The 26,436-nt window shown below is 34.2% G+C and overlaps 2 protein-coding genes across 4 annotated transcripts; both read left to right on the plus strand.

Annotated features, from left to right (window-relative positions):
• Positions 5,922–9,062, plus strand: LOC18790322 (adenylate kinase isoenzyme 6 homolog). 2 transcript variants are annotated; one of them, XM_020555739.1, is made up of 3 exons: positions 5,922–6,060; positions 8,071–8,484; positions 8,586–9,062. In XM_020555739.1, the coding sequence occupies exons 2-3, from the start codon at positions 8,153–8,155 to the stop codon at positions 8,770–8,772; spliced, it is 519 nt and encodes a 172-aa protein (XP_020411328.1). In that variant the 5' UTR covers positions 5,922–6,060; positions 8,071–8,152; the 3' UTR covers positions 8,773–9,062. The 2 variants fall into 2 exon arrangements, with proteins under 2 accessions (XP_020411328.1, XP_007223586.1); XM_007223524.2 differs by having other exon boundaries at positions 8,125–8,484.
• On the plus strand, positions 19,835–23,181 carry LOC18788149. Of its 2 annotated transcripts, none has more exons than XM_020557261.1 (4): positions 19,835–20,037; positions 20,295–20,603; positions 20,928–21,191; positions 22,509–23,181. In XM_020557261.1, the coding sequence occupies exons 2-4, from the start codon at positions 20,361–20,363 to the stop codon at positions 22,767–22,769; spliced, it is 768 nt and encodes a 255-aa protein (XP_020412850.1). In that variant the 5' UTR covers positions 19,835–20,037; positions 20,295–20,360; the 3' UTR covers positions 22,770–23,181. The 2 variants fall into 2 exon arrangements, with proteins under 2 accessions (XP_020412850.1, XP_007221835.2); XM_007221773.2 differs by having other exon boundaries at positions 20,320–20,603.

A 26,436-nucleotide genomic window follows, 5' to 3' on the forward strand; every position in this document is an offset into this window, starting at 1 on the left:
TGGTTAATTGAGGTAATGTGAGCTAGTAGTTTTAGTGCGACTTTTGTCCACGTTAGTTTTATTTTTAGTATGTTAGTTTGTTGGCCTATTGAGATTGGTATTTTAGATGTCTTGTTGATGTATTTGATTGTACTGTTGAAGTTTATCTAATAAAATTTCTTTTTGATAAGATGTTGAATTTTGCAAGGAAAAATGATGGACCTAATTAATTTACTTCTTGTATATTAACTTGGAGCTAATTAAATTTGAAAAATAAATTCACCAATGATTATTTTAGACGATGTTTCATTCAATTTGGAATTAAATTAAATGTATTTTGAATTTCCAAAGCTAAGAGTGTTCTTATGTAAATTTCTAGAATTTTACAGCATGTTAAAATTTAAGTCTATATTGGGATACCATTTGAACTCCGGATTGCATGAAATTTTGACACATGCTATTTTCACATGTCTTCTTCCAACCTAGAACTTTTCGTAGGCATTGGTCAAAGGATCAATTTTTTGGTGTATTTACGATTTTCATTTATTGGAAAAAAAGGCATAGTGTTTTTATAACTTTTGGGTTAAGAGTTTTATGTGATATTTGTTGTCATAAAAAGTTGGAGAAACAAAGTTTCAGTAATTCAATAATAATCATTTTATTTTCGAATGCCCTTTAGTTCAAACCAAGGTGTAAAATATCGATAGTATAGGAAATATCAGTAGTCCAAAAATATGAAAATTTCTATGAAAATATTGGAATATTATCGATATTGATAAAAATTGAATAAAAACCACGAAAATTGTAAGAAAAATTTGGAAATTTTTATTGAAATTTTGGAGGATTTTTATTTTTATTTATAGTCAATTATCTATTAGTTTGTTACAAAAAATTGAAAGGAAATTCATTGCATGATGGGTTTAACTGATTTAAGTTAATTATATAGCGAGCTGACAAACACTGTGAGTGTAGAAAATATGTAGTAATTAATTAAAGAAGATTAAACACACAATAATCATTTATATATATAATTATTTACTACAATATTTTACACTTTATACATTGCATGATAAGATACATGAGTGACTATGAGGTTCAAAATTCTCAATATCTTCATCATCTCTATGTGTAGAGTAAGTGTATTGTGAGTAGTCATCAAATGATAACTCCAAAATAGTTTTTCATGTAATTATTAACATGCCACTCATATGGATTCGAGATTGGTTGATGTTGTCCATAAGCAAAATCATTTAAAGATTGGATCTTGGATTCTTTTCATAAGCTGTTCGATTCGATCCCAAAAGGAAAGCTCAAAGACTCACATTCTCATGTGAAAATCAAATTCTTGCAAAAACAGTTCAAAACAATATAAATATACATATTTTAGCATATTATAACAAAAACATAAGCAACATGGTGATTAGAGCCTTCCCAATGGCAGCTGAGCCCAAGGCTAAGGGGGGAAAAACAAAAAAAAATCGTTCCAGTAGTCAGCCCAAGCCCGGTGGGGGAGTGGGTCCCACCAACTCGGGTCAGCCCGAGGGCCAGTTCAGCCCGAGGTGAAGCCCGCGGGCGGTGACGTCAGCGCGACGCCAGCTCCAACAGGAAGATGCCACGTGTTGCGCCCCCAGCGCTCCGATCAGCATCTCCGAATCCAATCCAACGGCTGGCATTTTTTGGGCAATAAAATTATGAAAAAAAATCGAAATTTTTTATAAAAAATTCTTAAAAATTCAGATTTTTGTTTTTTTTTATAAATACCTATTAATACCCTTCACTTTCAACACCAATCCTCATACATTTCATTATACTTCTACTATTATTCACTCTTTACTCAACATTTTCCTCTTTTTCACCTTGTATTTTTATTTCATATTTTTATGGCTTCTTCTATCAAAACCGGGGGGGCTTAGAGCACCATATAAGATGCTTCCTTGTGTGAGGCTTGGCTCTAAATTTGTCATTGTCCCGTGTTCGGCAATGAGATGAAATTTTTTCATATGTGGAAAAAAAATTCATGCCGAATTTTGTGAAAAAATTCCAGGGTCTACTCGTACGGAGATGACATTATCTAGTAGGTGAAAAATTCTCAATAAAGAGTTGGGAAAATGAAGAGATGCCCTGGCAAAAGCGATGGACAACTATAGAAGCAGGGAAAATCGTACTAACGAGGTAAGTATTTTATAATTTTTGTTTTATTAAGTTTAATCTCCTAATATATATATTTTGCATTTTCAATATTTTGTTAATATTTCTTGCATTTTCAATATTTTGTTAATATTTCTTGCATTTTCAATATTTTGTTAATATTTCTTGCATTTTAAATATTTTGTTCATATTTCGTGCATTTTCAATATTTTGTTAATATTTCTTGCATTTTCAATATGTTGTTAATATTTCTTGCATTTCCAATTGTTCCTTAATTTCTTGCACTTCTAATTTATTTGTAAGGTTAATTGCATTTCCATTATTATTTTTTTTGTTACTTGCATATCCAATATATTTTAAATATTTATTGCATTTCCATTTTTTTTGTTAAATAGATGATTCAAGCACAAATGTGGTTCGGTGCAACCGAGGGTGGCAAAAAAAGTTTCAACCATCATGAATGTTGGGAGGTGGTGAAATATTACAAATGCTTCATAATTATTCCGACGGGTCCCGCCATTGTGTTAAACGAGACGCCACTCCGTGATTCAATGACACTGGATTCACCTCTCGATTCCCCTATGAGTCAAGACTCACCCATCGAAAAGGAGCCAAGGCCCATTGGCCGAAAGGCCGCGAAGGCAAAGAAAGCGGGTAATTCAAGTAATAATAATTCAAAGTTTTTGGAGGAAATTGCAAGGCAAAACGGCATAACAATTAAAATGGAGCAGAAACGCCAGGATAACGAGTTGGCCCTTCAAGCCGAGTATGCACGAGAAAGGGAGTATTTGCGTAAAAAAGATATGGACAAGACGGATTGGGAAACCATGACTATGGATACAAGTCATATATCCCCTGAAACAAAACAATTTTGGAAGCTAGAACGAAGGGATGTTATGAGAAGAAGACTTTTCCGGGATGATGGGCCTAGCAACACGGATTGGTTAAATGATGGAAACCATTAAATTAGTTAGCATACCTTTTATGTATTTGTATTTTTCATGTTTTCTATTAAAGTTGTTGTAATTCATGTATATTATTTTAGTTGTAGTAATTCTTAATGACTTGTATTAGATTTCTTTATTTAATAAACAAAGCATTCAATAAATTACCTTTTTATTCAACATATTCCATACTTCAAACAAAACAAAATTAAAATAAAAAAAACTACAAACAAGGCACAATAATAATAACAAACTACAACCAAACCATAATAAATAAAAATACAACACAACTTAACCATAACCAAAGCATCTATGCTTCATCATTCATCTTCATTGCCTTTCACCGCCCATAGATGCTCCATCAAGTGAACTTGACGCATTTCATGAATATACGAATATTGCATCTCTGTATATCGATCTATCATTCGGGTCATGAAATGACCATCCCTCACCAACGGTTCCAGCTCAAACGGTTCTTCACTTGGCCCCATGGGCCTTTCATAAATCTATGTAAAGGGCGTGTTCATTGGATCCAGTTCGTAGACCTCTAAAGCATCATAATCGTACTCATCCTCCACAATCATATTATGGAGGATGATGCAAGTCATCATAATGCTTCTGAGGATCTCCTCATCAAACATATGGACCGCACCTCGAATAATCAACCACCAAGCTTAAAGGATGCCAAAACACCTTTCGACATCTTTCCTGTATCCCTCTTGATAGGTAGCAAATAATTTTTGCTTCTGGGATCGGGGATTCAGAATGGATTTGACAAAAATGGTCCACCTCGGGTAGATGTCGTCAGCTAGATAATACCACGTTTGGTACACTATATTGTTGACTTGATAGGTGATATTGGGGCCTTGGCCTCTCAATACATCGTTGAAGACCGGGGATTAACCCAGCACGTTGAGGTCATTTTGGGATCCTGCAACTCTAAAGAAGGCATTATGCCAAACCCATGTGTCGAAGCGAGCAATGGTTTCAAGGATGATACTTTTTTGGCCTTTTCTATTTCCGTAGTCACCTTGCCAGGCAGTTGGGCAATTCTTCCATTGCCAGTGCATGCAGTCGATACTACCAATCATTCCTAGAAATCCTTGAGCTTCGACTTTTTGTAGAAGCCGTTGGAGGTCCCTGGGAGTAGGTCTACACAGGTAGTCCCTAGTGTATAGAGTTTCAACTGCTTGACAAAATCTTACCAAAGCCTCCAACGTAGTGGACTTCCCCATCCGGGCAATCTCATCCACCTGATCAACAGATGCTCCATACGCCAACATTCGTATAACAATTGTAAGCTTTTGCTTCGGAAAAAGCCCCAAAACCCCAGTAGCATCACACTTTTGAACAAAGTATGCATCATAATTGCAAATATCATGCATGACTTTATTGAACAAATAGGGTTGCATTCTAAATCGCCTTCGAAAATCAACATCAAAGTACAAAGAAGTTGGGATAAAATAATCTTCCAAAAGATTCTTACCCCGAGAATGCCTATGTCTGTCCACATTCCGGCTGCGGCCGACTTGTGAATCACGGTGACAACCTTGGTTCTCTTCATCTTGTAAAGCTACTGCTATGACAACTTGTTCATCGACTTGTCTCTGCAACTCATTGATTTCATCTGCTCTACGGTTTCTCTCATTTGTTTCTCGCTCTTACCTCTCCAAACATCTCCTAAAATCTTCCATTGAGAATGAATGAAGTATGAAATCTAAACTCTAAGAAATGAAAATATAGAAAGATGTGGTGTGAGAGGTATGAGCTGAGCCTCTGGTTTTATAGAAAATTTTGGCAAGATAGACGTGCCACGTGGCTTGATTTGATTGGATGAAAATCTTATCTGAAATTTGAAATTCATCCGAAATTTGAACCCAAATTTATATGAATTTTGAATTTTGAAATTCATCCGAAATTTGAACCCAAATTTATCTGAATTTTGAATTTTGAAATTCATTCGAAATTTAAACCCAAAAATTGATCTGAAATTTGAATTTTGAAATTCATCCGAAATTTGAATCAAAAAATATTATCCGATTATGAATAGTCTTGACACGTAGGAACCCGGAAATCTTATCTGAAAATATTATCCAAATTAATTATTTTCATTAAAAAATTTGTGAAAAAATCAAAAAAATGAATAGTAATTGCCCTTAGCCATGGCAATGGGTGGAAACACAAAATACTATTTGAAAGGGCAACTACTATTCACGTGAATAGTGGTTGTCCTAACTCCCCCTTTGCCATGGCTAAGGGCAAATGGGTGGAGTTGCTCTTAAGGCATTGGAGGAGTGAAATGGTAAGGGTTTGAATTCTCTTTGAGTGTGTGCTTTGTGTTTTTTTTCTTCTTTTTTTTCCATTACATTGATTTTTTGATATTTTCAATATTATAATGATATTATAACGATATTTTGACAATATTACTGAAGTGTGAGCGAAATTATTGACATCGATATTTTTCGATATTATCAATTTAATACGATATATGTATGAATACATTCCACAATATCCGTGACTCGAAAAAACGATGATATTCTCGATATTATCGATATTTTAGATTATGATTCAAACTATAGTTTCGGGTTGATTGAGAGATTTACAAGGGCACATAATCAAATCACCTATGTAGCACCGATACAGAGTTGCAACTTGCAGGGGTATGTATACGGTATACCTGTATCAGATACAACAATTGATATAATCGTTGACTTTCCTGAAATGTTGACCACACGATGAAGGGATAGGATCAAGATACGGTGATGGGTTATTTTGTGGTTTTTCTTGAAAATTATAGAAAAATCGGGGTTAAAATGTAAATTTGGAAAGTGGATTTAATGACCCAGCCTCTTCTTCTCGACAGACGCGTCTGTAATCAAACGGCGGCAGCAAAACACAAGGAAGAAGGAAGAAGGAAGAAGTGGAAAGAAGAAGAAAGAAGAGGGAAGAAGAAGAAAAGGAGGAACCGTCTGCATCTGCTGCTCGCCAGGTTTTTATTTTAATTATTATTTTTTTCTCTTTTAATGTTTTAGCTGCATGAGTCCAATCAAATTCTGAAAGTCTTCAAAATCTATTGCTCGGTGATGAAAATGAAAACTGCACAACTATTATATACTGAATTTGATAAAAACAAAAAATTCCTTGAATGTTGTCCTCAGAAATGTCAATGGTTACAAAAGAATTTTAACCAAAAATAAACAGTTTAAGCACATCATTGCAAACTTGTTAGACATCTCATGAAATCACTAGTTCTTTCTGAAACATTAGAAGAGATGACAATTAGACAAATGAAGAATACCATTGCTTACCATAGTTCTGGGGTACAATAGTGAACTTTTAGGTGGCTTTAATTAGGGAACCCTATCTAATGAAGAGTAGCAGACGTGGGTTAGGCAATTTGGCCAGGGCAATGGGCTCACCCCTTGCACCCAAGTTCAAATCCCCCTTCCCGTAGATTAGATTAATTAGACTATTGCTTGTATTAAAAAAAAAAAAAAAGATTAGGGAATATCTCATAGACTTCAATTTTCCCATGTGTCTGAAACGCAAATGTTGGACACAATCAATTCAGGGAGAAGCTTCTGTTGCCCAAAAGTTCCCAAGACATGTACTGTAGAAGAACAAATCTGCATGAGATAAATTTTTTAGTCTACCTTCTGCTTGAAAGACACAATAAAAGACCAAGTCTGATATAAGCTATTATGTATTTTGTAATAATAATTGGTATTGTATTTTAAACAATAGCAGTAATTTTCTTATCTAGAAGAAAATGTCCGGTTTTCATCTGGATGCTTACTCGGTTGCCAACACTATAGGCCGGTAGATGCATTTGGATGAAACTTGGAGATTAACTTCCGGATAAGAGAATCATTGTGGATAATATATATCATATGTTTTATAGGTTTTTTTTTTGTTTGCCAAAGTAATGTTTTATTATAGATTGAACCTGAAAACTCAACTTGTGAGTCGGTTTATTTAATTTCGAACCTGATCAATCTAGAGATGACTTCTCACCCACTGTAGTCCTTCATTGTTGTCCTAGTTTTGGCCCAAAAGCTCTTTCTTCCGGAGCGTCCTTTGTGCTCAGTTTTGAAGATAAACCCATAATAGGCCAATCATAGCTCAACCAGCACAACATTTACCTTGTGCTCGTCACTAAAGCTTTCCTCCTCTTCTTATTCTTCTTCCACTCTGTTCTTAGGGTTTAATCCTTGTTGTCCTTTCTCTTGTACCAAGTGATTTCAATTCTTTCAATTTCATAGTTTAATGTTTAATTTCTGCCTGAGGCACTACAATTATATACCACTAACTTATATTTTCTTATTGTGGGTTTGGTAATGTTTATTTCTGGGGCACCCAAATACAGGCACAGCTGCATAATAGACTCGGTGTGTTAAGAGCTTCCTAGTTTAGTTTATAATCTGCCCTAGTTTTTTTTTTAAAAATTTTGTTTAGGTTTTAAGTTCTTACTGATTTAGCTTCTTTTTTATTCACAAATGAGTTTGTTGAGTTGGTGTGTTGAGTTATTCAGAGTCACTGGTAAGCTAGCCATGTTACTGACTTGTTGGTCTGTTCTTTTTATTTTTACTTTGCTTCAAGCTCTGAATCCGAATGGAGTAATTTGGTTCTGTTGAAAAATGTTGGTATAATTTCTGGTTGAGTTGCTGGTTAGTTTAACATTGAATGAAATTTGGTTAATTAAATTTTGTGTTGCTTAGATGCCGGTTAGTAAAGTGACTAGACTGATAAGATTGCTTGTGGTGTTGGTTTGTTTGTAATCTGGTTGTGTTGTAGCTGTATGATTGAAAATCTGAAAGTTCAGTTACAAATTGCATATAGCTCTTAGATTTGGTCAACTGAAAGTTGTGTTGCTGCAAAAAAAATAAAATCTGGTTATTACATTTATCTGTAGAACTTAAGGTGTGAAAGTGTTATTGTTAATTATATATTCATTAAAGGTTAGTTAATGAATAAAGGTTTTTTCTTTTTTCTGGTACAGAAATAAAAATTTAAATTTGTTTGGGACACGTGGCCCACCTTAAATTTCATCCAGGCTCTGCTCTGAAGCAGAATAGAGGGCCATGGTGAGGAAGAGGCCAAACATATTGGTGACAGGAACACCAGGAACGGGGAAGACAACAACTTCGTCCGCCTTAGCAGAGGCGACACAGCTCCGCCACATCAACGTGGGTGATTTGGTGAAGGCCAAGAATCTCCATGATGGCTGGGATGATGATCTAGACTGTTACATCATCAACGAAGACCTGGTATGCGATGAGCTTGAGGATACAATGGAAGAAGGAGGTAACATAGTGGACTACCATGGTTGCGATTTCTTCCCTGAGAGATGGTTTGATCTTGTGGTTGTGCTCCAAACTGACAACACTGTCTTGTATGATCGCTTGACTCGAAGGTAATTTTTCTCAGCACTGCTTTTTCTCAAGTGTTGCTTCCTTGAGAGTCAAAAAATGAAAACCTATGATTATGGGTTTGTGTGTTTTTGGAATGTGGCAGAGGGTATTCAGAGTCAAAGCTCTCCAACAATATTGAATGTGAAATATTTCAAACTCTGCTTGAGGAGGCAAAGGAGAGCTACCCGCAAGATATCGTTCTTCCCTTAAAGAGTGATAGCATTCAAGACATTTCGACTAATCTTTCTACTTTGACAGAATGGATCAGGAGGTGGCAACCATCAACTTAGTTTCCCATGATTCAGTTTTGCTTGAAGGTGCTTGTTGGTTAAGTTGGGTCATGCTTTTGAGATGAATTTTTCACGTATCATTATAACATTTGTATTCACTCTCATCAGTTTTACCATTATGTGATTTGAATCTCTCTTGAATTGAAATTGTTCATTCAAGGGGATTTGATTAAATGAATTTGTATTGAGGGGCATTCATAATGACTATGCAGCATGCAAATTGGCGTGACTTTTAGTTTTGTTGGACTCTGGAGGAGAATGAAATCCATATAGCATATATAATTGTCCTCGATGCTTTTTCATACTCTATTTATGAACAGGAAGTACCGTCTGCCAGATACATTGGAGAAACCACGTTAGCACACACGTTAGAATTCAGAGTATATGCCACTATATACTGTTTTACAAATCCATAATTCTAGCCAAATAAGCAATTAGTATGTCAATAATTTAGAATTTACAATATATACCACTATCATTTATATATATATATATACATATATATAACCATTATGTTATTCTGTTATTACATTACGTGGATATACATTTTTTATGGGAAACAATATAGACATTGTAGTTGTCCAACAAGATACTGCAAAACCTAGTAAGAACCTTCAAACTAACAACTCTTCTAGGGACTTTTGGCTCTAATACCAGGTACTGACCCGGCCTCTTAAGAGCAAAAATTTTTTAATCAATTTTTAGCTTTTGTGTACGTGCGGAAGGTAGTGTGGAGACGTAGAGGATGAACAAAATAATTATAAGAAACTCAAACATACAAAGCCAAAACCAAGGATAAGAATATAACAAAATTAAAAATGATATCATTAATATTTAGCAAACTTACACAGAAGCAGAAATGCAGTAGTGCCTAACAAAAGCTTCGCAGAAGCAACACTTTTGAAAATAAAACACTCACAACACTCAAACACTCAAAAGTACAAAGTTTATTTCTGAGGCGAGACTTTTTCGATGATCTACAACGGAGGAGAGGTGTTCCTTTTAAAGCCTCGGGGCTGTTAACGTGTCATATAGAGACAAGAAGTCACAAAGCAGCCTACAGTAAAGCGGCATCTTCACTTTGATGATTCTTGCTGAACTTTTCCGCAAACAGCCAAAAAGAAAAAAGCAAACTCTTACAGAAGTGAAAGCAAAGTTAAAGCAGGAGCATCTTGCTTTAACCAGAGGAAAAGTAAAGTTAAAGCAACAGGAAAGCATAAAATTACAATATTTACAAATTGTCTTCTTATCAGACAGAATATCACTGAGGCCCACCATAAAGATCCGGATGATAATTGTCTAGCATGTCTTCATTAGCAAAAGGGTCAACCTCATCTTCAAGCTGAGTGATAGATGCTGATGCCATAGATTCATCATCCAGATCAAGAATCTCAAGGACTTTCTTTTTCAAGTCTTCTTTGGAAGATGATGAGCCTAGTTGGTCTATCAACAGTTGTAACCTTTGGGAGACACTTGAATTAGTAGAAGAAGTGGCCAAAAGTTGAGCAGCAGCAGGGTCGAAGGAAGGGATAAGCGTCGGGGTGATCTTGAGGGGAGCCAAGTGATCTCTATTGAATTTATCCCACCATTTGATTAAGATACTTCGGACTAAATTTGGGATATAAGTCAATTCCTCATCAACATCCTCCAAAATAACATATTCCTATTTTAATATCCATGGTAGTTCATACATTATCATGAACCACATGGATAAGGTCCTTTGATCAGGATGGTTTTTATTCCATTTACAAAATTTCATTTGAAAAAATTCCTTAATTTCAGGAGGAAGGTATTCCAAAGTAGGACCCCAAATAAGAAAAAAGATCTTGAACCAATTTGGTAGTTCTTTCAGAGTTCGAAGCTTAAACTAGATAAACTAAGTATGAGAATAGTTTTGATTTTGAAAACATAAAACATATTCCCATGCTTTTTTATAATCCCAGAAATTATAGGAATATGGCCTAATTTTAGGATGGATAAATCTTTTGGCCCTTTCAGGGCTAGGACTCCACTCTTCCAGGGAAATAACATTTAGAATTTGGATTTAGAGAATTCTATTGTGTTGGTATTTTCACCTCTATGATGATGAACAATATTAACAGACTTAGTTCAATTAGAAGAGTTTCATAGAAAATACGAGGCTTATTCAAGGGAGGAAGATTATCCCTTAATCAGCCCGAAAATTTGGGTGTTTATCTAGATCATTCATTTCAATGATTGCTACAGACACATTCATATATTCACGGAATGGATTTTTAGCAATCTGCTTCTCCTTACCCTTATTATGTGGAGAAGAAGACATTAGTGGCTTTGGATCAAGAGGGGATGACTTAGTAAGAGCAGAGGAACTCTTATTGGGAGTCATCTGTCTGGAGTTTCTGGTTCGCACCCTGCAAAAATTCCCGAGTAAAAAAGTCCTGGGGTGCGTTAGTTTCACCTTTCATAAATTCAATATCAAAATCGAAAGCGAAAAGAATTCCTTGCCATCTTGCAAAAATCTGTTTTGATGCTAATTTTTTTACATATTTAAACAAAATGTCTTTTGCAGCCTTGCAATCCACTCTTATCAAAAATCTTTTATTTAAAAGATCACTTTCGAATTTAGAAACAACATGAACAATGGCTAGCATTTCTTTCTTAGCAGTGGAATAATTCTTTTGAGCTGGTTTCCAAATTCCCGAGGTGAACCTAACTAGTTGATCTGAGTTATCAACTTTCTGTTTTAGGATTCCCTCGTACCCAATTTATGATGCATCAGTTTCTACGATTTTAAAGGCTTTTGGGTTGGCTAGAGCTAGACAAGGAAGTTCTTTGCCCTTAACTTTTAGTCTCCTAACAGCTTTAGTGTGTTCATCAGACCAAGGAGCTGGGTTCTTTTTCAACCTTTGGTATAATAATTTTGAGTCTTGGGCTAAATCCTTATAAAAATATTTTGTGTAATTGAGACTTCCTAAGAACCTTTGTAATTGTTGCTTGTCCCTAATTTCATCAGGGAACTTATCAACAAAGGATATTGCTCGATCAATTGGAACTATCAGTCCCTTATTAATATTATGTCCCAAAAAGCGAACTTTTGAAGAAAATAATTTCATTTTCTTTGCTGATACTACTAATCCTGCATGCTTTACAACTTTCAAGAAAATATTTAGATGTTCACAGTGTTGTTCTAAAGAATTAGAATAAACTAAAACATCATCAATATAAACAATAGTAAAAGCAGTGTAAGGATTAAATATATCATTCATAATGTTTTGAAATTCAGAAGGGGCATTTTTCAATCCAAAAGGTAGAACATTCCATTTGTAATGTCCAAAGGGAACATTAAAGGTTGTTTTGTACCTATCCTTTTTGGCGATCTGCATTTGCCAATATCCTAATTTCATATCAAATTTAGAAAAAATGACTGCCTTATTTAGTCTATCCAAAAGATCCTTTTTATTTGGAATCAGATATTTGACCCATTTTAAGGCCTTATTTACAGGTTTATAGTTTATCACCAATTTGGGTACTCCTCTTTCCAATTCAGATGTGTTTTCAACATAAAAGGCAGAACAGCTCCAAAGAGAAGAGATTTTCCTAATGAACCTTTTGTTCAATAAATCTTGTATTTCAGCTTTACAAATTTCCATTAACCTAGCATTCATTTGAATTGGCTTGGCTTTGGTTGTGATTTTCTTTTCATCAAAATCAGGCTTATATGGCAATTCAACTATGTACCTCTTTCTATTCCAAAAGGCGTTGGGTATTTCAGCACAAACTTGATTTTCGAACATCTTTTTAATTTCATCAATTCTTTCTTTTATCTCATTATTTTGCAGTTGCGCCTCTATTCTTTTGTGCAGCATTTCTTCTATCAAATGATATAGATAGTATTCTCTCCTTTTTATTTTTTCTTGAATTTCATTAATATACTTATGTTTTTGTGGTTGAGAAAACCTAAAGATTATAGGTTAACCTTCTACCCCAGTTCTAATTCCTTCTTCAGAAATAGAAAAAAGATAAAGCACATTAATGAATGGTGTGCCCAATATTAGAGACTGGTTTAAACCTTTCACCAGAACAAAAGGAGTTTCAAAATAAATACCCTAATTAAGTACAACAATGTTAGATAATTTGAATTGAATTTCCATTTTCTGGCTATTAACGGTTGTATGTAGAACCTGGGTAGTTTTTTGAAAATACCTAGTGGGTACTACTCCTTCATTTATACAGTTAAGACCGCTCCTGTGTCTATCAGCCCTTCAGCTGTAAACTTATTGGTTTTATTAATCACAATAGTTATCATCGCATACCATTTCTGAGCTATTACTCTATCTATGCTATTAAAGAATTTCATGGTACTAACTTGCTCTTCTTGTAGGGCTTCTCTTCTCACAGGTTCTATTTTCTCTTGAAATTCTCCCATCAAATTTTCAAACTCAAATTGCTCAGATTTTTCTTTTGTATCCTTTTCCAAAAAAGGGCGATAGAGTTCTAGAACTCTAACCCTAATTTTCAATTTCCGAAGTTCTTCTTTCACATCATGAACTTCGCACTGAAGGTCATTGAGAGTAGGTTCTTTCTTATGAATTTCATCATTCATTCTGTTTACTATAGTTTTAAAGCTATAGTTTTCAACGGGTTGTCTCACATTAGTTATAACTGGTTGTGGGTTACTTGGTCCTGCTTTAGCTACAGAGATATAACTTTCTAACACTTCTCTCTTTTTCTCTGGATCCTCTATCTTGTCAATTAAGTCTATTATCAGACTTTCTTCTTTTGTTAAGACACATATTCTAAGATCATTGAATTGACAGGCGCACTCGTCTTCACTATCTGAGCTAGTTTCAGTATCAAATTCAAATAATTCTTCATTTTCAAGCTGAGCTAGTTTGTCATCACTGTCTTGCTCATAATCAGAGGAATTAAGCATTATTTGGCAAAGTTGTTGCTTAAGTTCTTCGCTAATGCTTAAGTTACTGATTTTATCTTTATCTTAAATTTGGATTTATAGTGTCCAACTTTTCTACACTTATAGCATGTTGAGACCGCACCTTTCTTTCCTTTACTAGCCCTTTTACTAGTTCTCCTGCATATTTCCTTTTTCTAAAGGTTCTATACGGTTTCTTAGGCTCAGACTTAGACTCGTATTTCTCATATTTCCTAGTCTTACACCCCCCAAATTTATTTTCCTTTTTATGTGGTTTATGTGAATATGATTTTACTGGTTCAATACTAAATTGTTCACAAAAGTTTCATAATTCTTTTCTTCTTTAGGTCTTCTGCTTATCAAGCTGTTTCTTTAATTTCATGTCTGTGCAAAGGGCTAATCCTTCTGCACAAATTTAAGAGGATAATTCCCCATAGGTATAAGACCCATAAGGAATGACACCACCATTTTTATCTTTAATTATATTCCGGGTTAATGACCTAAATGGTCCCCCAACTATTGCTCCATTATCATTTTGGTCCACTAACTAAAATTTTCAATTCAAACGTCCTTAAACTTTTTATTTTGTACCAAGATGGTCCATCCGTCAAAGTCTGTGTATTATTTCGTGAAATGGAGGGACAAAACCGTATTTTTAGGTGAGTATCCTCCTCTAAAAGGGTTATTGATCCCAATGGTCCCCCAACTATTGCTCATGTATCATTTTAGTCCACCAACTAAAATTTTCATTTGAACTGTCCTTCAACACTTTTTTTTTTTTGGTATCAAGGAAACTATTATAAAACTTAGAAAATTTTAAAAAATTGAATCTCACTAGCCACATGGTTTTTTTTTTGTGAGACTGACCTAACAATTAATAATAAAAAATTCTCTATTCTTTAAATTAATTAAAATCACATATATATATATGTATAAAATAACAAATTTTTTAAAAGAGCAAACAATAATTAAAATTAAAAGAAACTATTATAGGAACTTGTACCTAATTTTAAAAATGAAAAAATTGAATCTCACCACCAACGTGGCTTTTTTATTTTATTTTTTATGACATGGACTTAAAAAGTAATATTTTTTTCTCTATTGTTTAAATTAATTAAAAATTTTAAAATAAGATAAATACAAAAATAAATAACAATAAAATTGACGGACTTTGACGGTAGGACCATCTTGATACGAAAAAAAAATAAAAAAAATGGAAGGACGGTTCAAATGAAAATTTTAGTTGGTGGACCAAAATGATACTGGAGCAATAGTTGAGGGACCATTTTAGTCATACCCTTCGATAGAGCTTCTCAAAAAGTCGCATATACCCTTCAAAACTCAGTCACGTGGCCATCGTGTGATCAGAAGTAACAGAATCTATCATGGATGGACCATCTTGGTACAAAATAAAAAGTTTAAGGACATTTGAATTGAAAATTTTAGTTGGTGACCAAAATAATAATGGAGCAATAGTTGGAGGACCATTTAGGTCATTAACCCTTATATTCCTACCCTTTTCAGTGAATAGAATTGGTAATCCCGAAAGAAATTTCGCTTTCCAAAAATCAACATTACAGTATTGTCTCGTAAATACCTTAGAGTAGAACACATCCTTATACCATCTAAAATGGGACAAGGTCGGACACTTAAGGTTCATTAAGAGTTCTCTAGACCTGTCGTGCTGCAACTCTATAGTTCCTACAAAATATAGAGTGATTGTATAGATTAGTGAATTTACCACATCTTCCTAGTAAACGTTTTCACTTTTGATCACTCCAATTACTGGATCCTTCTGCTGGCCAATGGCCACTTGAACATTTAAGATTTGAGTCCTTGCTAGGTCGCTTAGGTGGAAATCCCATCATCCTTTTAATTGACCGACAAAGCCTGCGATAATAGCTTTAGCCACCCTCCTATCTCTATTTCCTTTAATCTTAGAGGCTATAGCGTACATCATCATATGTTTCATGGTATTAATGATATGATATTCTGTTAGACCATCAATATTCCATTCCACTATGGAGCTTCTATCATACTGAGTGGAATTCCACATTTCATCTTCCTCAAACTGTAAATCTACTGGCGTGGGTCTAGGGTAGTAGTTTTTAGTCTTAGCAGTTTGAGTAAATCTCTTCTCAGTTGTTAACCTATTAATTTCAGATTGTTCTTCTTTAAACATTGTTTCAAGGTTATCTATTTTCCCTTCGGTGAGAACCGACACTTGTTTATCCTACAGATTCAATCCTGTTAATTTCTTTGCTAGGACTTCAACAAAGTTTTCATCTTCAGATAATGTCCTTCCCATCTTAAAGTTTTTATTATCTAAGGTGGGAGGTGGTTTAAAGAATGCTCGACTCATTTCCTTATTCTTTTTGGTTTCTGAGGGACCTGGTTCAGATTTCTGTTCCTTTATGGAAACAGATGTTTCAATCGTGGTAACTTGCTTTCCTAGAGATTGCAGTAACTTGTAGTTATTCTACTGAATGACTGCACCTATATCTTCTTTACTAGTTGTGCGAAAACTTTTGGCACTATCTTCAAGGAAAGTCGTTTCTTTGTAGGGAGCTGCTATCACATCCTTCTATTTAATCACCATCTTGGGTGGATATATGGCTTCGACTGACTTCCCATCTTTTGAAGTATAAGTCAAGAACGGGCTTCCTATCATTTATATATGACTCCTATATTTAGGAAGGTTAGGCCATCTCTAGCCATGGGCTATATCCCAAATATAGCCCTAAATTAATGCAAAACCCATCTCTAGCCATGGGCTAAATAAAATTTTGGCCAAATTTGGAGGGCCACATTTAGCCCTTTAGCCCTCTAACCGGGCCAAATATAGGCCAGCTTTGGCCTAGACCAAATTTATAATGGGCCCCATCCATGTGCTTTTCAACAACCAATCATTAAAGCATTCCCCACTCCCCTTTTTAAAAGCTGGATATATATATATTTTTAAAAGCTTTTTTAATGTTTCTTGTTGGCAATGACCGTTGGAATCCATACCTATTCTTCCCCCTTCCCCCCCCCCCCCCCCTTTTTTTTTTTTAAAATAATAATAAATGTGGTAAGCTTTTGCCATATTTTCAAGTGTTGTTTAAAAAAAAAAAGGCTTATATCACAAAACGTCCCTAAGGTTTACGAAACTATCAAATTGCATCCTTAATGTTTTTTTTTGTCATTCGTGGTCCTTAAGGTTAGTATGCATGATTACAAATGGTCTCTGCCGTTAGGTTCCGTCAGAAACTCTGTTAGTTTGCTGACGTAGCATATATATATATATATATATATATATCACAAAACATCCTTGAGGTTCACAGACCTATCACAAATGGTCCTTTTGAAATTTTTTAATTTTTTAAATTTAAAATTCATAAAATTTTTGTTTTCTTTTTAAAATTTTATGAATTATAATTATTTTAAAATATATATTAAATTTTAAATACATGTGACACTATATTATTGTAGATGTTGGCTCCATATATATGCCACATCAACAAACTAATGAAGTTTTTAAAAAATAATTTAAAATTCATAAAATTTAAAAATAAAAAAAAACCAAAGGTTTAGGGTTCATAAATAGTCCTCAAGATTAAAATCCTTTTATAAATTATTTTTTCATTTATAAATAATTTTAAAAAGAAAACCAAAATTTTATGAATTTTAAATTAAAAAAGTAAAAAAAATTCATAGGGACCATTTGTGATAAATGTGTAAACCTCAGGGATGTTTTGTGATATATATGTATGCAACGTCAGCAAACTAACAGAGTTTTTGACAGAACCTAACGGCAGGGACCATTTGTGATTGCACATACTAACCTTGAGGACCATAAGTGACACAAAAAAATATTAAGGATGTAATCTGATAGTTTCGTAAAACTTAGGGACGTTTTGTGATAATAAGCCAAAAAAAAGAAGTCTTGTTCATAACCGTTGAGCTCAGACCTTTGAACCATTCCAGTTTTTTAATTTTTTTAATTGCCTATGTTGGCTTTATTATTATTTCTTTTAAAAATTTAAAAACCTAAAATTTGTCTATAAATACCTCTCCCACTCATTTCATTCCACATTTCAAAAATTTTGTTCTTATTACGTGTCATATATGGAATATTGTCTCTAAATAGTAGTTTAATTAAATTAAACAATATATAGTTGTGGAATGTATGAGTGTTGTACTGTAGTTTTCCTCAAAATAATAAAATATGAAGGATCCTAAAATATAGCATTGCATGGCTAGAGATGCAAAAATTTAGCCCTACACTATTCTTTAAAAAATTAATATTTTGGGGGGCTAAATTTTTAGCCTTATGGCTGGAGATGACCTTATATCTCTTAGCACACTGATCTAACCACGCAAAGAAAAAACAATTGAATTTCTTTTCTTTCATGAAAGCGGTGTGAGCTTTCCAAAGATAGTCTTGCTTATCCTTCTAAATGGCTGTTTCAAACCAAATTCTTCTATCAGCATTTTCAATACTCAAATAATTTCTTTTTATCTTTTCAAGTTCGATTTCAAAAGATTTTATCATGTTTATTTCAAATTCTACATCTGAAAATGTCGGTTCAGGTTGAGGCAGATTCCTTCTGAAACCTATGTCTGTCATGGTTTATTCGAACCAATAGGCTGGCCTCTGTATTTGTTCTTTAGTTCTCCTAAGTCCTGCTAGAACCATTCTTTCATGGTCTAGATCATAAGCTCTATCAGAGGAGGTACTCAATCTGTGTGGTTCTAGGTTAGATCTAGAGGGTGCCAGATCAATTCTAGTTTTTCTAGCATTGGAGAATCATATCTCTACCTCTTCATCAGCTAATTGTGAGATTCGCTTAGGCTCCTGATTTTCAAGGGGCTTTTTTGGGGCTACTTCATCCAAAATCCATTTTTCTGGTAGAGTTATATCACTCCACTTTATCATTTTTGGGATTGCTACGTTTGACTTTTCAAGGTTAGTTTGGCATAAGGTAGTTTCACCTTTACTGTCTAAATCTTTAGCTTTGGGACAAACAGTGTTCATAACCTTATATGAAACTCTGTAAATGATTGCTAGATTTTGGGATCCTGGGTCCATATCATAACCCTGAGTTTGAATATTCAATGTTAAAGCTTTTAAGACATTTATATCAGAAAGTGCAACATAAAAGTTTGGAAAGCAGTTAAAATATATCAGGCCTTCCCCTAAGGTTGACTCGACTATTCCTAACCTAACAAAGAATCTGTGAACTTTCTATGTCTTCCATCTCTTACACATAACAAGATTGAACTGGGCAATTCTATTCTGGTAAGTGGTTTCACCGCTACCTGCACAAAGCCTATGTGCAAATAGTTATATTTTCTATCCAGATGCTGGTCGATTTGATGTTGAGTAAATAGCTAGAAACTATCATTTTTATCAATGAAAGATATTGTTTTTTTCAACAGTTTTTATTGCATAATCAAATCTAAACTTGAAAGATCCTTTATAGTATATATCAGTGATGGGTACTTTGGGTATATCCCAGTTGCATAACTCATTTTCTACGTCCCGCATGGTTATTTCTTGTAAGTTTTTCACCCTTAGGGTTCTATGGCTAGACCTGCTACTAGAGCTTGCTTCTCCAGAAGAACGGGTTCTCCTAAAATAAAATAATCTGAGGGATCCCTCAATGAAAGGGGGCAATATAATACATACCTGCGTTTCAGGTAATAGTTTTTTTCTTAGGTTTTCCAAAGCAATTTTTATGGAGTTTTATCTCAATATACTCAAGTGTGAGTATATCTGTTGTGGAGGTGTGCGTTTTTTTTCTTCCTATTTTTGTAACCTTTTAGATAGTTACTTTTTTACTTTAAATATGAGTTTAAAGATCCATACCAAATGTATTATATGAGTTTAATTACCAGGACTAGAGGCAATTTATGGGTATAACTATGTGAACAAGAGCTGACTTTTGGGTTTAATTACCTACACAAGAGGTGTATGCATAGGTTCCAATTCTGTTAGGGCAAGAGGCAATGAGCTTGTAGTTCAAGTGGTTAACAACATTTATCTATGTTCCTTTTATTTTCTTTTCGTCATGAGATAGGCCTCATCAACTGTATAACTTTGGGCCTCATCATATGAAAGCCCAAAGCAGTCCCAGCCAAACCGACTTAAAAGTTTTTTTTTCACACTTTGCACTCTTCCGGAGTCCATATTAGAACCCAAGCAATTGTTCAGTTGTTCCTACTCAATTCAATCCTTGTTCCTCCTCGTCCAGTTTTTCTTGTTCGCTCTCCCTCTCTCACAGTGAAACAGTTAATCCCGCACTTTCCAGTTGTCACCAAAATCCCAAAAACCCTTACTTTACTCGGTGGATTGCTCTCAAAGGGCCAAAAAGGTACCTCTTCTTTGTTCTTTCACATTTGAATTTGGTTGGTTTTCTTTTCATTTCTTCTCTTCCAGCTTGAAGCTTTGTTTATTGCCTTTGTTATCTGGTTGTGTAAATAGTATAGGACAGTTGCAATGGTTATTTATTTGGTTGTGTAAATAATAATATTAGTAATGGGGTCTATTAAATTATATGGCTCTGTATTTCGTATATTTAGACCGATTTTAATGCATTTTGATGAATTTATTTACATGGGTAATATTCAGTGACATTTGGAAGATGATAATTTAGGATTTTGGAGCTTCATGTGAGATTTTACAGAGCAACGGAGGATGAGTACCTTTCAGATTACTTCCTCCCAACCTAGCATCTGTTTCAGAAACACGTCTCAAGCTCTCCGTCCATCTCCAAAGCTTCTTGTTCCAACTTGTTTGCAGCCAACCTATAATGCATCCATTCGGCAACAACGGATGCCGGTTTTGAAGGCTCAGCAATGCAGGGTTTTATCCAAGTACCATCAATCTGCACCTGTCTGCTTGTTAGGTGGCAAGGGAAAGAGTGAAAGTGGTGATGAGGTGAGAGGCCTTTGTTGGGCTATGGGAACTCAAAGAGTTTAAATTGAAGGTTTCAAGAAATCCCTACATGGTTGTATGTGTAATGACAACAAAAGAGTCCTACATTTTTCTCTCATGTTTTCCTTGTCATAATTGCAATCTTTCTTCCTGGCATGTGAGATGATGCTTTATATGCTTACGATTATTTATTATGTAATGAAGGGCATTGAGGGGATGAATATTTTGTTTATGAGATATATTTATGCTCATTAATTACTGCAAGTTTCTTTGTAATCATGCAATGCATGCGTTGTATATTATCACTACACTTCTTAATGCAACCAGGGTTCCCCTTGGAAAGCCCTTGAGAAAGCAATGGGTAATTTGAAGAAAGACCAGTCGATAGAGGATGTATTACGTCAGCAGATTGAAAGGAATGAATTTTATGAAGAGAGAGGAGGAGGTGGTGGTGGTGGTGGTGGCAGTGGCAGTGGCAGAGGCAGCGGCGGTGATGGTACAGGTGGTTCTGGATCAGAGGATGAAGGCCTTGCTGGAATCATGGATGAAACACTGCAAGTGATTCTCGCAACCGTTGGATTTCTTTTTCTGGTAATAATCCTAAATTCTCTTACAGAAGTGATTATCATGCCTTTTCTTGATCACTCCTTATTGAGTCTTTGTATGAAAATTCTGTATCCACTATCTGTTAAGCGTGTTGTTTATTTGGAAGTGAGAGATGAAAGACAAGAAACACACAATGCACATCAGTGAAGCATCACAATGAACAATCAATGGCTCTTAGGTAAAGTATCACTCATTGCTACTTGCTTGCTGCTGCCGAAATGAATACTAGCCCTTCGGTGCGTGCTTTTGCACGTGGCCAGAGGCTTTTTCACTAAGCATCCGCTGAAAGTATCGAATCACCTTCAGCCTTTGAGCTTCGGTAAAATGGTGGGCCGTAGTTTGGATTTTGCTTCCAGGTTGTTTTGAAACTTAGTATGCATCTTAAGTCCCACCAGCTTTTTTATTGCACCTTGCTAGTGTAAATTGATCTTCCGCTCATCCATTCTCCATGAACTTTCTGGTAAAATGGGGATGCCAAAAATATGCTGGAAACAGCTGAAGAAATACAACGTGGAGTTGGTTGTCTTGCTTTCCAATTTCTCTGTTTTATATTTTATGTTATTTTAATTGATTGTCCTGTTTTATTACCATTTTATTCTCATTAATAAATCATGTTCTTCTAACTGTTTACTTTAGCAAAGTGTATTATTAGGATTTTCAAGAAGCAATGATGTTATTTAATATTCTAGTAAAACAGTTATCACCTCTGTTGTAGTTTCGTCAACTGTTTAGGTAATCTAAAGTGAGCTTGGATACTCCAGTTTCATGTAATGCCTTATTGTATGAGAGGTATAAGTTCTTTGGAGGAAGGGAATATGTGCTGTGATGGAAAATTTTTGGTTGTTGTGGACCGGAAAGGAATAGGAGAATTTTTTAGGGAGCTAAGGGTGAGGTGGATCACTTGTGGCATACGATTAGATGTTGGGCATCCATTTGAGTGTCAGTGTCTTAAGAGTTCAAAAAGATTTATTTTCAGGCTTTATTATTATTATTATTATTATTTTATGATTGGAGTGCTGATGTGCAAGACCTTTTAATTTTTAGTGTTTTGCGGTAATAGGTTTGGTGATTGTTAGTTGTAGATCAGACAGCTAGGTAGCTCAGCAGACGGCTTGGCCCGTGTTTTACTTTTCATCTTTGTAGTAATGAAAGTCTCTTTCTCATGAAAAATAGCATGTTTAGTGGAATGAGAATTTGCCCCCACTCTTTCTTGCTGTAAAATATGTTTTTAGAGAATCTGGATGTGTAATGTACCCTACCCAATATCTTTTTACATTTCAAACTCAAATGCTCTTCTTGCAGTATTTTTACATCATCAGCGGTGAGGAGTGGACTCGGCTAGCAAAGGATTATATCAAGTTTCTCTTATCGGGGTCCAAGAGTATTCGTTTACAGCGTTCCATGTACAAATGGGGAAGGTTCTACAAGAATCTGACTGAGAAGAAGTATTATGATAAGTTCTGGTTGGAGAAGGCCATAATCACTACACCAACTTGGTGGGATAGCCCCGAAAAGTACCGGCACATCGTTAGATCTAATTTAGAATCAAATTCAGATGAATAACCCAGCCCAGGTCACATTGCATAACCCTTCCCTCTACGTTGTTTGTGTTGATTTTGGAGGATGGTATAAGTCTTCAGTTTAGCACCTATATTTTATTGTTTATTTTTTTACAGTTGGGATTAAAGGATCAAATGCTTGTTTTTACAACAAAAAGGGCCCCCCTCGATGGGACCTCTGCAATTCTATCATAACAGGAATAGCAATTACAATAAAATCATGAGCAAGTTGTTTTTGTTTATTATTTTTTTATACAAGGGATATTGTGGGAAGGAGTCATCGAACTTAGGACCTAGGATGTAGTGGTAAATGCTCACGAGCAAGTTTTTATTAGGTGCCATTTGAACTCCAAAATCAGTTGTATCTATCAAACATTTCTTAGGAAATTGCCAGTATTTTGACTTCAATTTTTTTATGTTTGTTAGTTTCATTCCAAACTTAGCTTCGCATACTTTATTTGTGTCATCTCAACAAGCACGTAAAGTAGTCATCTCAACAAGCACATTCACGTACTGGTGCAATAGCAACTTTTACAATTGAGCAAGACGTGATCCAACTTCTTTGTCATAATAAATTGAGTCACTATATGTCAGGTTGCCATTTGAAATCAGATGCTCAACAAATTTTATTTTCTTTAACGTCACAACTGAGAAGGGTTAAACTTTAATTTAGTTAGCAATAGGGTAGTGTTCTCATATTTAATATTAGTGGTGGATTAAATTATGCGCCCCCCCCCCCCCCCCCCCCCCCCCCATGCATTGGAAGTCAATTGCTTGAGTTTTGTAAACATAGAAAGACTTTAAGAAGGTTTTTCTTAAGTTCTGGTTTTGTAAAAGGAAATTTAATGAAAATCCTAAAAAAAAAACAGGCAACTTTCAAAAACACCCAAATTTTTTTCAAAATGATGACAAAACCATTATCTTTAGCATCAACGACATGCAAATTCTAGAGTTCTTTCCTCCACCGAAAACCACCACCAGCATGTGAAGAAACCAGACCTGCATGTGAAGATTTTGTCTTCAAGCAACCAGACCATGTGAAGACCTCACTTTGCATATGCCCAATAGTTATTACTGCGCAATGACAGTATCAGAAATAGCGTTTTTGTTTCTTTGTACATATTTTTGAGTGCATTTTGTCTTAAAAGGCAGAAGAATCGTTTGTTTGCCATCAGTTGGCGTGTGATGTATGTATGAAACTTCAGAGAGAGATAGAGATGGTATCAGATAGAGAGGCTTCTCCTCTCATCCTTAGCCATCCTTAGCAAAAGAATAGAAGTTGGTGAAAATGGTGCATATGGTTTGTAACTCCGAAGAGATAAGTACAACAACACTAGAGAAGACAAAATCTTAGTACTTCCTCTTTCAGTTTTTAATCAATAAACTCCCTTTGTTCATATACTTTCTCTTATTTTCTTACTACTCTCTTATTCCGACCACTGTTAATACCCGGTCATAACAGTTCCAGCAACAAAAGCAATTAAGTAAGTCTTTTTCTCTTTTATTTTTGGTTTTCTTAGCAGACTTCTTGTCCAAAATAGGGAAACACTTTTTTATAATTATGTTATTATCTTACTAAATTGACGATCGATAATTTGTTTGAGCACTTGGTTAGGTTTTGTATTTGCCATAACAATAATTGGATGTCTGTCACGGAACCTCTGAGTTCTGCTCCATAGCCCTTTTAGTTTGCATCTTTGCAGTTCCATGTCCTAGGCATGGTGTCTGGTTGTTATTTTAGCATTTAGAAACCTTTGACCAAGACCCCGCGAAAATTAATGGTATCAAAACTTTAGTTTAGCACCCTAATAATATGATTATAACAATAAAGTACCTTGAGGACATAAGTCAATCAACACAACTGATAAAAACCAACATTTTATAACCTGTTAAAATTTTACTAATTACTAGAATCACTAGTTAAGAACAATAAACCCTTCGCATTTTTGGCCCTTGGTGGACACCTATTAGAATAAAAGAAAGGTTACAAGAATTAAAGAGGCAGAAAGTTGAATACCAAATAGGAATTAGAAATCTAGAAGAATTGATAAAATCACCAGAAGTAGGTAATTATCCTAGAAGAAAATTAGAAGTACAAAATAGCATAATAAGAAACCAGCATCATTTACAAGTTTGTAAAGAATCCATAGAAGCATTTCAAGAGCATTTAGGCATCTTAAAAGAAAAAGGTATACTTAGATAAACTGTAATTATATGATAGAGTATCTTAATTTAGTAATCAGTGAACAATAAAAGAAAAAATTAACGTTAGATAATAATACATTAGTTTGTTATTTCCCACAAAAAGAACACAAACATCTATTACATAGCAGTAACAGTCCATTAGAAAATAGTATTGTTGATCTTTTAATTAGTCAAGCAGAAAGTGTAAAATTTGAACATAACAAACATAATAGAATAATTCAACAGTCATTAGAATATTTTTAGAAAAACTCCTTAAAAACAATTAGATAAAACTTAGACTATATAACATCTCAATTAGAAGATAATAATAAAAATATTCAAAGAGTTCCTAGTAAGAAAGAAATCAAAGACCTCATAGATCTTATAGATAGCAAGCCAAAACAAATAGAACTTCAATTACTCTATCATTGTGCAATTAAAAATAGAAGTGCAAAAAATTCAATTAGCACAAAAAACATTAACTGAACAAATAGAAAAGTTACATAATAAAATAGATAGACTTTCAATTTAATGACATATTCTAAAATTAATAATAAATATATCAAGGCACTAGAAGAAGTTGGTAAACTAGATAATGAACCAGTAGGTCTTACAAAATTTACAACATCTGTAGTAAGTAGTAATATCCCTATAAGACAAAATAATTTAATAATCCAATTAATTTTAAATATAACTGAAAAAGTAGATCAATTAGAAGAACAAATAACAGAAATCAATCAAGTAGTGCACAATACTACTTCCACACTATCCAAAGACTTAGTTGATAAATTAGAAAATTTAACCTTAGGAAGTAATCCTCATAAAAGAAAAAGTAGAATAAATCCATTTCATAATAGTAAATGAAACTCTTTAGAAGAAAAGGAAATGAAATAGTTATAACAGAAGATATATACCCTAGTGAATAAGAAGCACAAGAATTTCTTAGAAAAGATTTTGAAAAATCTCATAAAAATAAATATAATTTATATCAATTAAGAATATTTGAAAATACACATAATATTGTAAGTAGCATTAATCAACATGAAGTTAGTTGTATAGATAACGAAGTAACTCTTAATTTACCTAGTAACACAACAATAGAACATCTTAAAAAATCACACTATCAACAAATTCATATAGGAACAATTATGATAGGAATAGCTGAACTCACTAGAGCACAAGTAGGAACTAAAGCATTAGTATACATATATGATGACAGATAAGATAACCATCAGTAAGTAGCTATAGCCATAGCAGAAGTAGATCTTAGCACAAATCTAGCAGTCATATGATGTATTCCTAAATATGTCATGAATATTAGAGAATTTAGTAAACATATTAAAATTAGTATAAGAACAAAAAATTATAATATGAAATGAGAATACAAAAATTTAAGTAATTAGTCTTATGTATGTAGGCAAATTTTCAGATAATTATATTATAAATTTAATGTACAATTTCAAAATTTAGTACAAACTTTTGATAGT

The sequence above is a fragment of the Prunus persica genome, chromosome G1 (assembly GCF_000346465.2).
Source record: "Prunus persica cultivar Lovell chromosome G1, Prunus_persica_NCBIv2, whole genome shotgun sequence".
Classification (NCBI taxonomy): Eukaryota; Viridiplantae; Streptophyta; class Magnoliopsida; order Rosales; family Rosaceae; genus Prunus; species Prunus persica.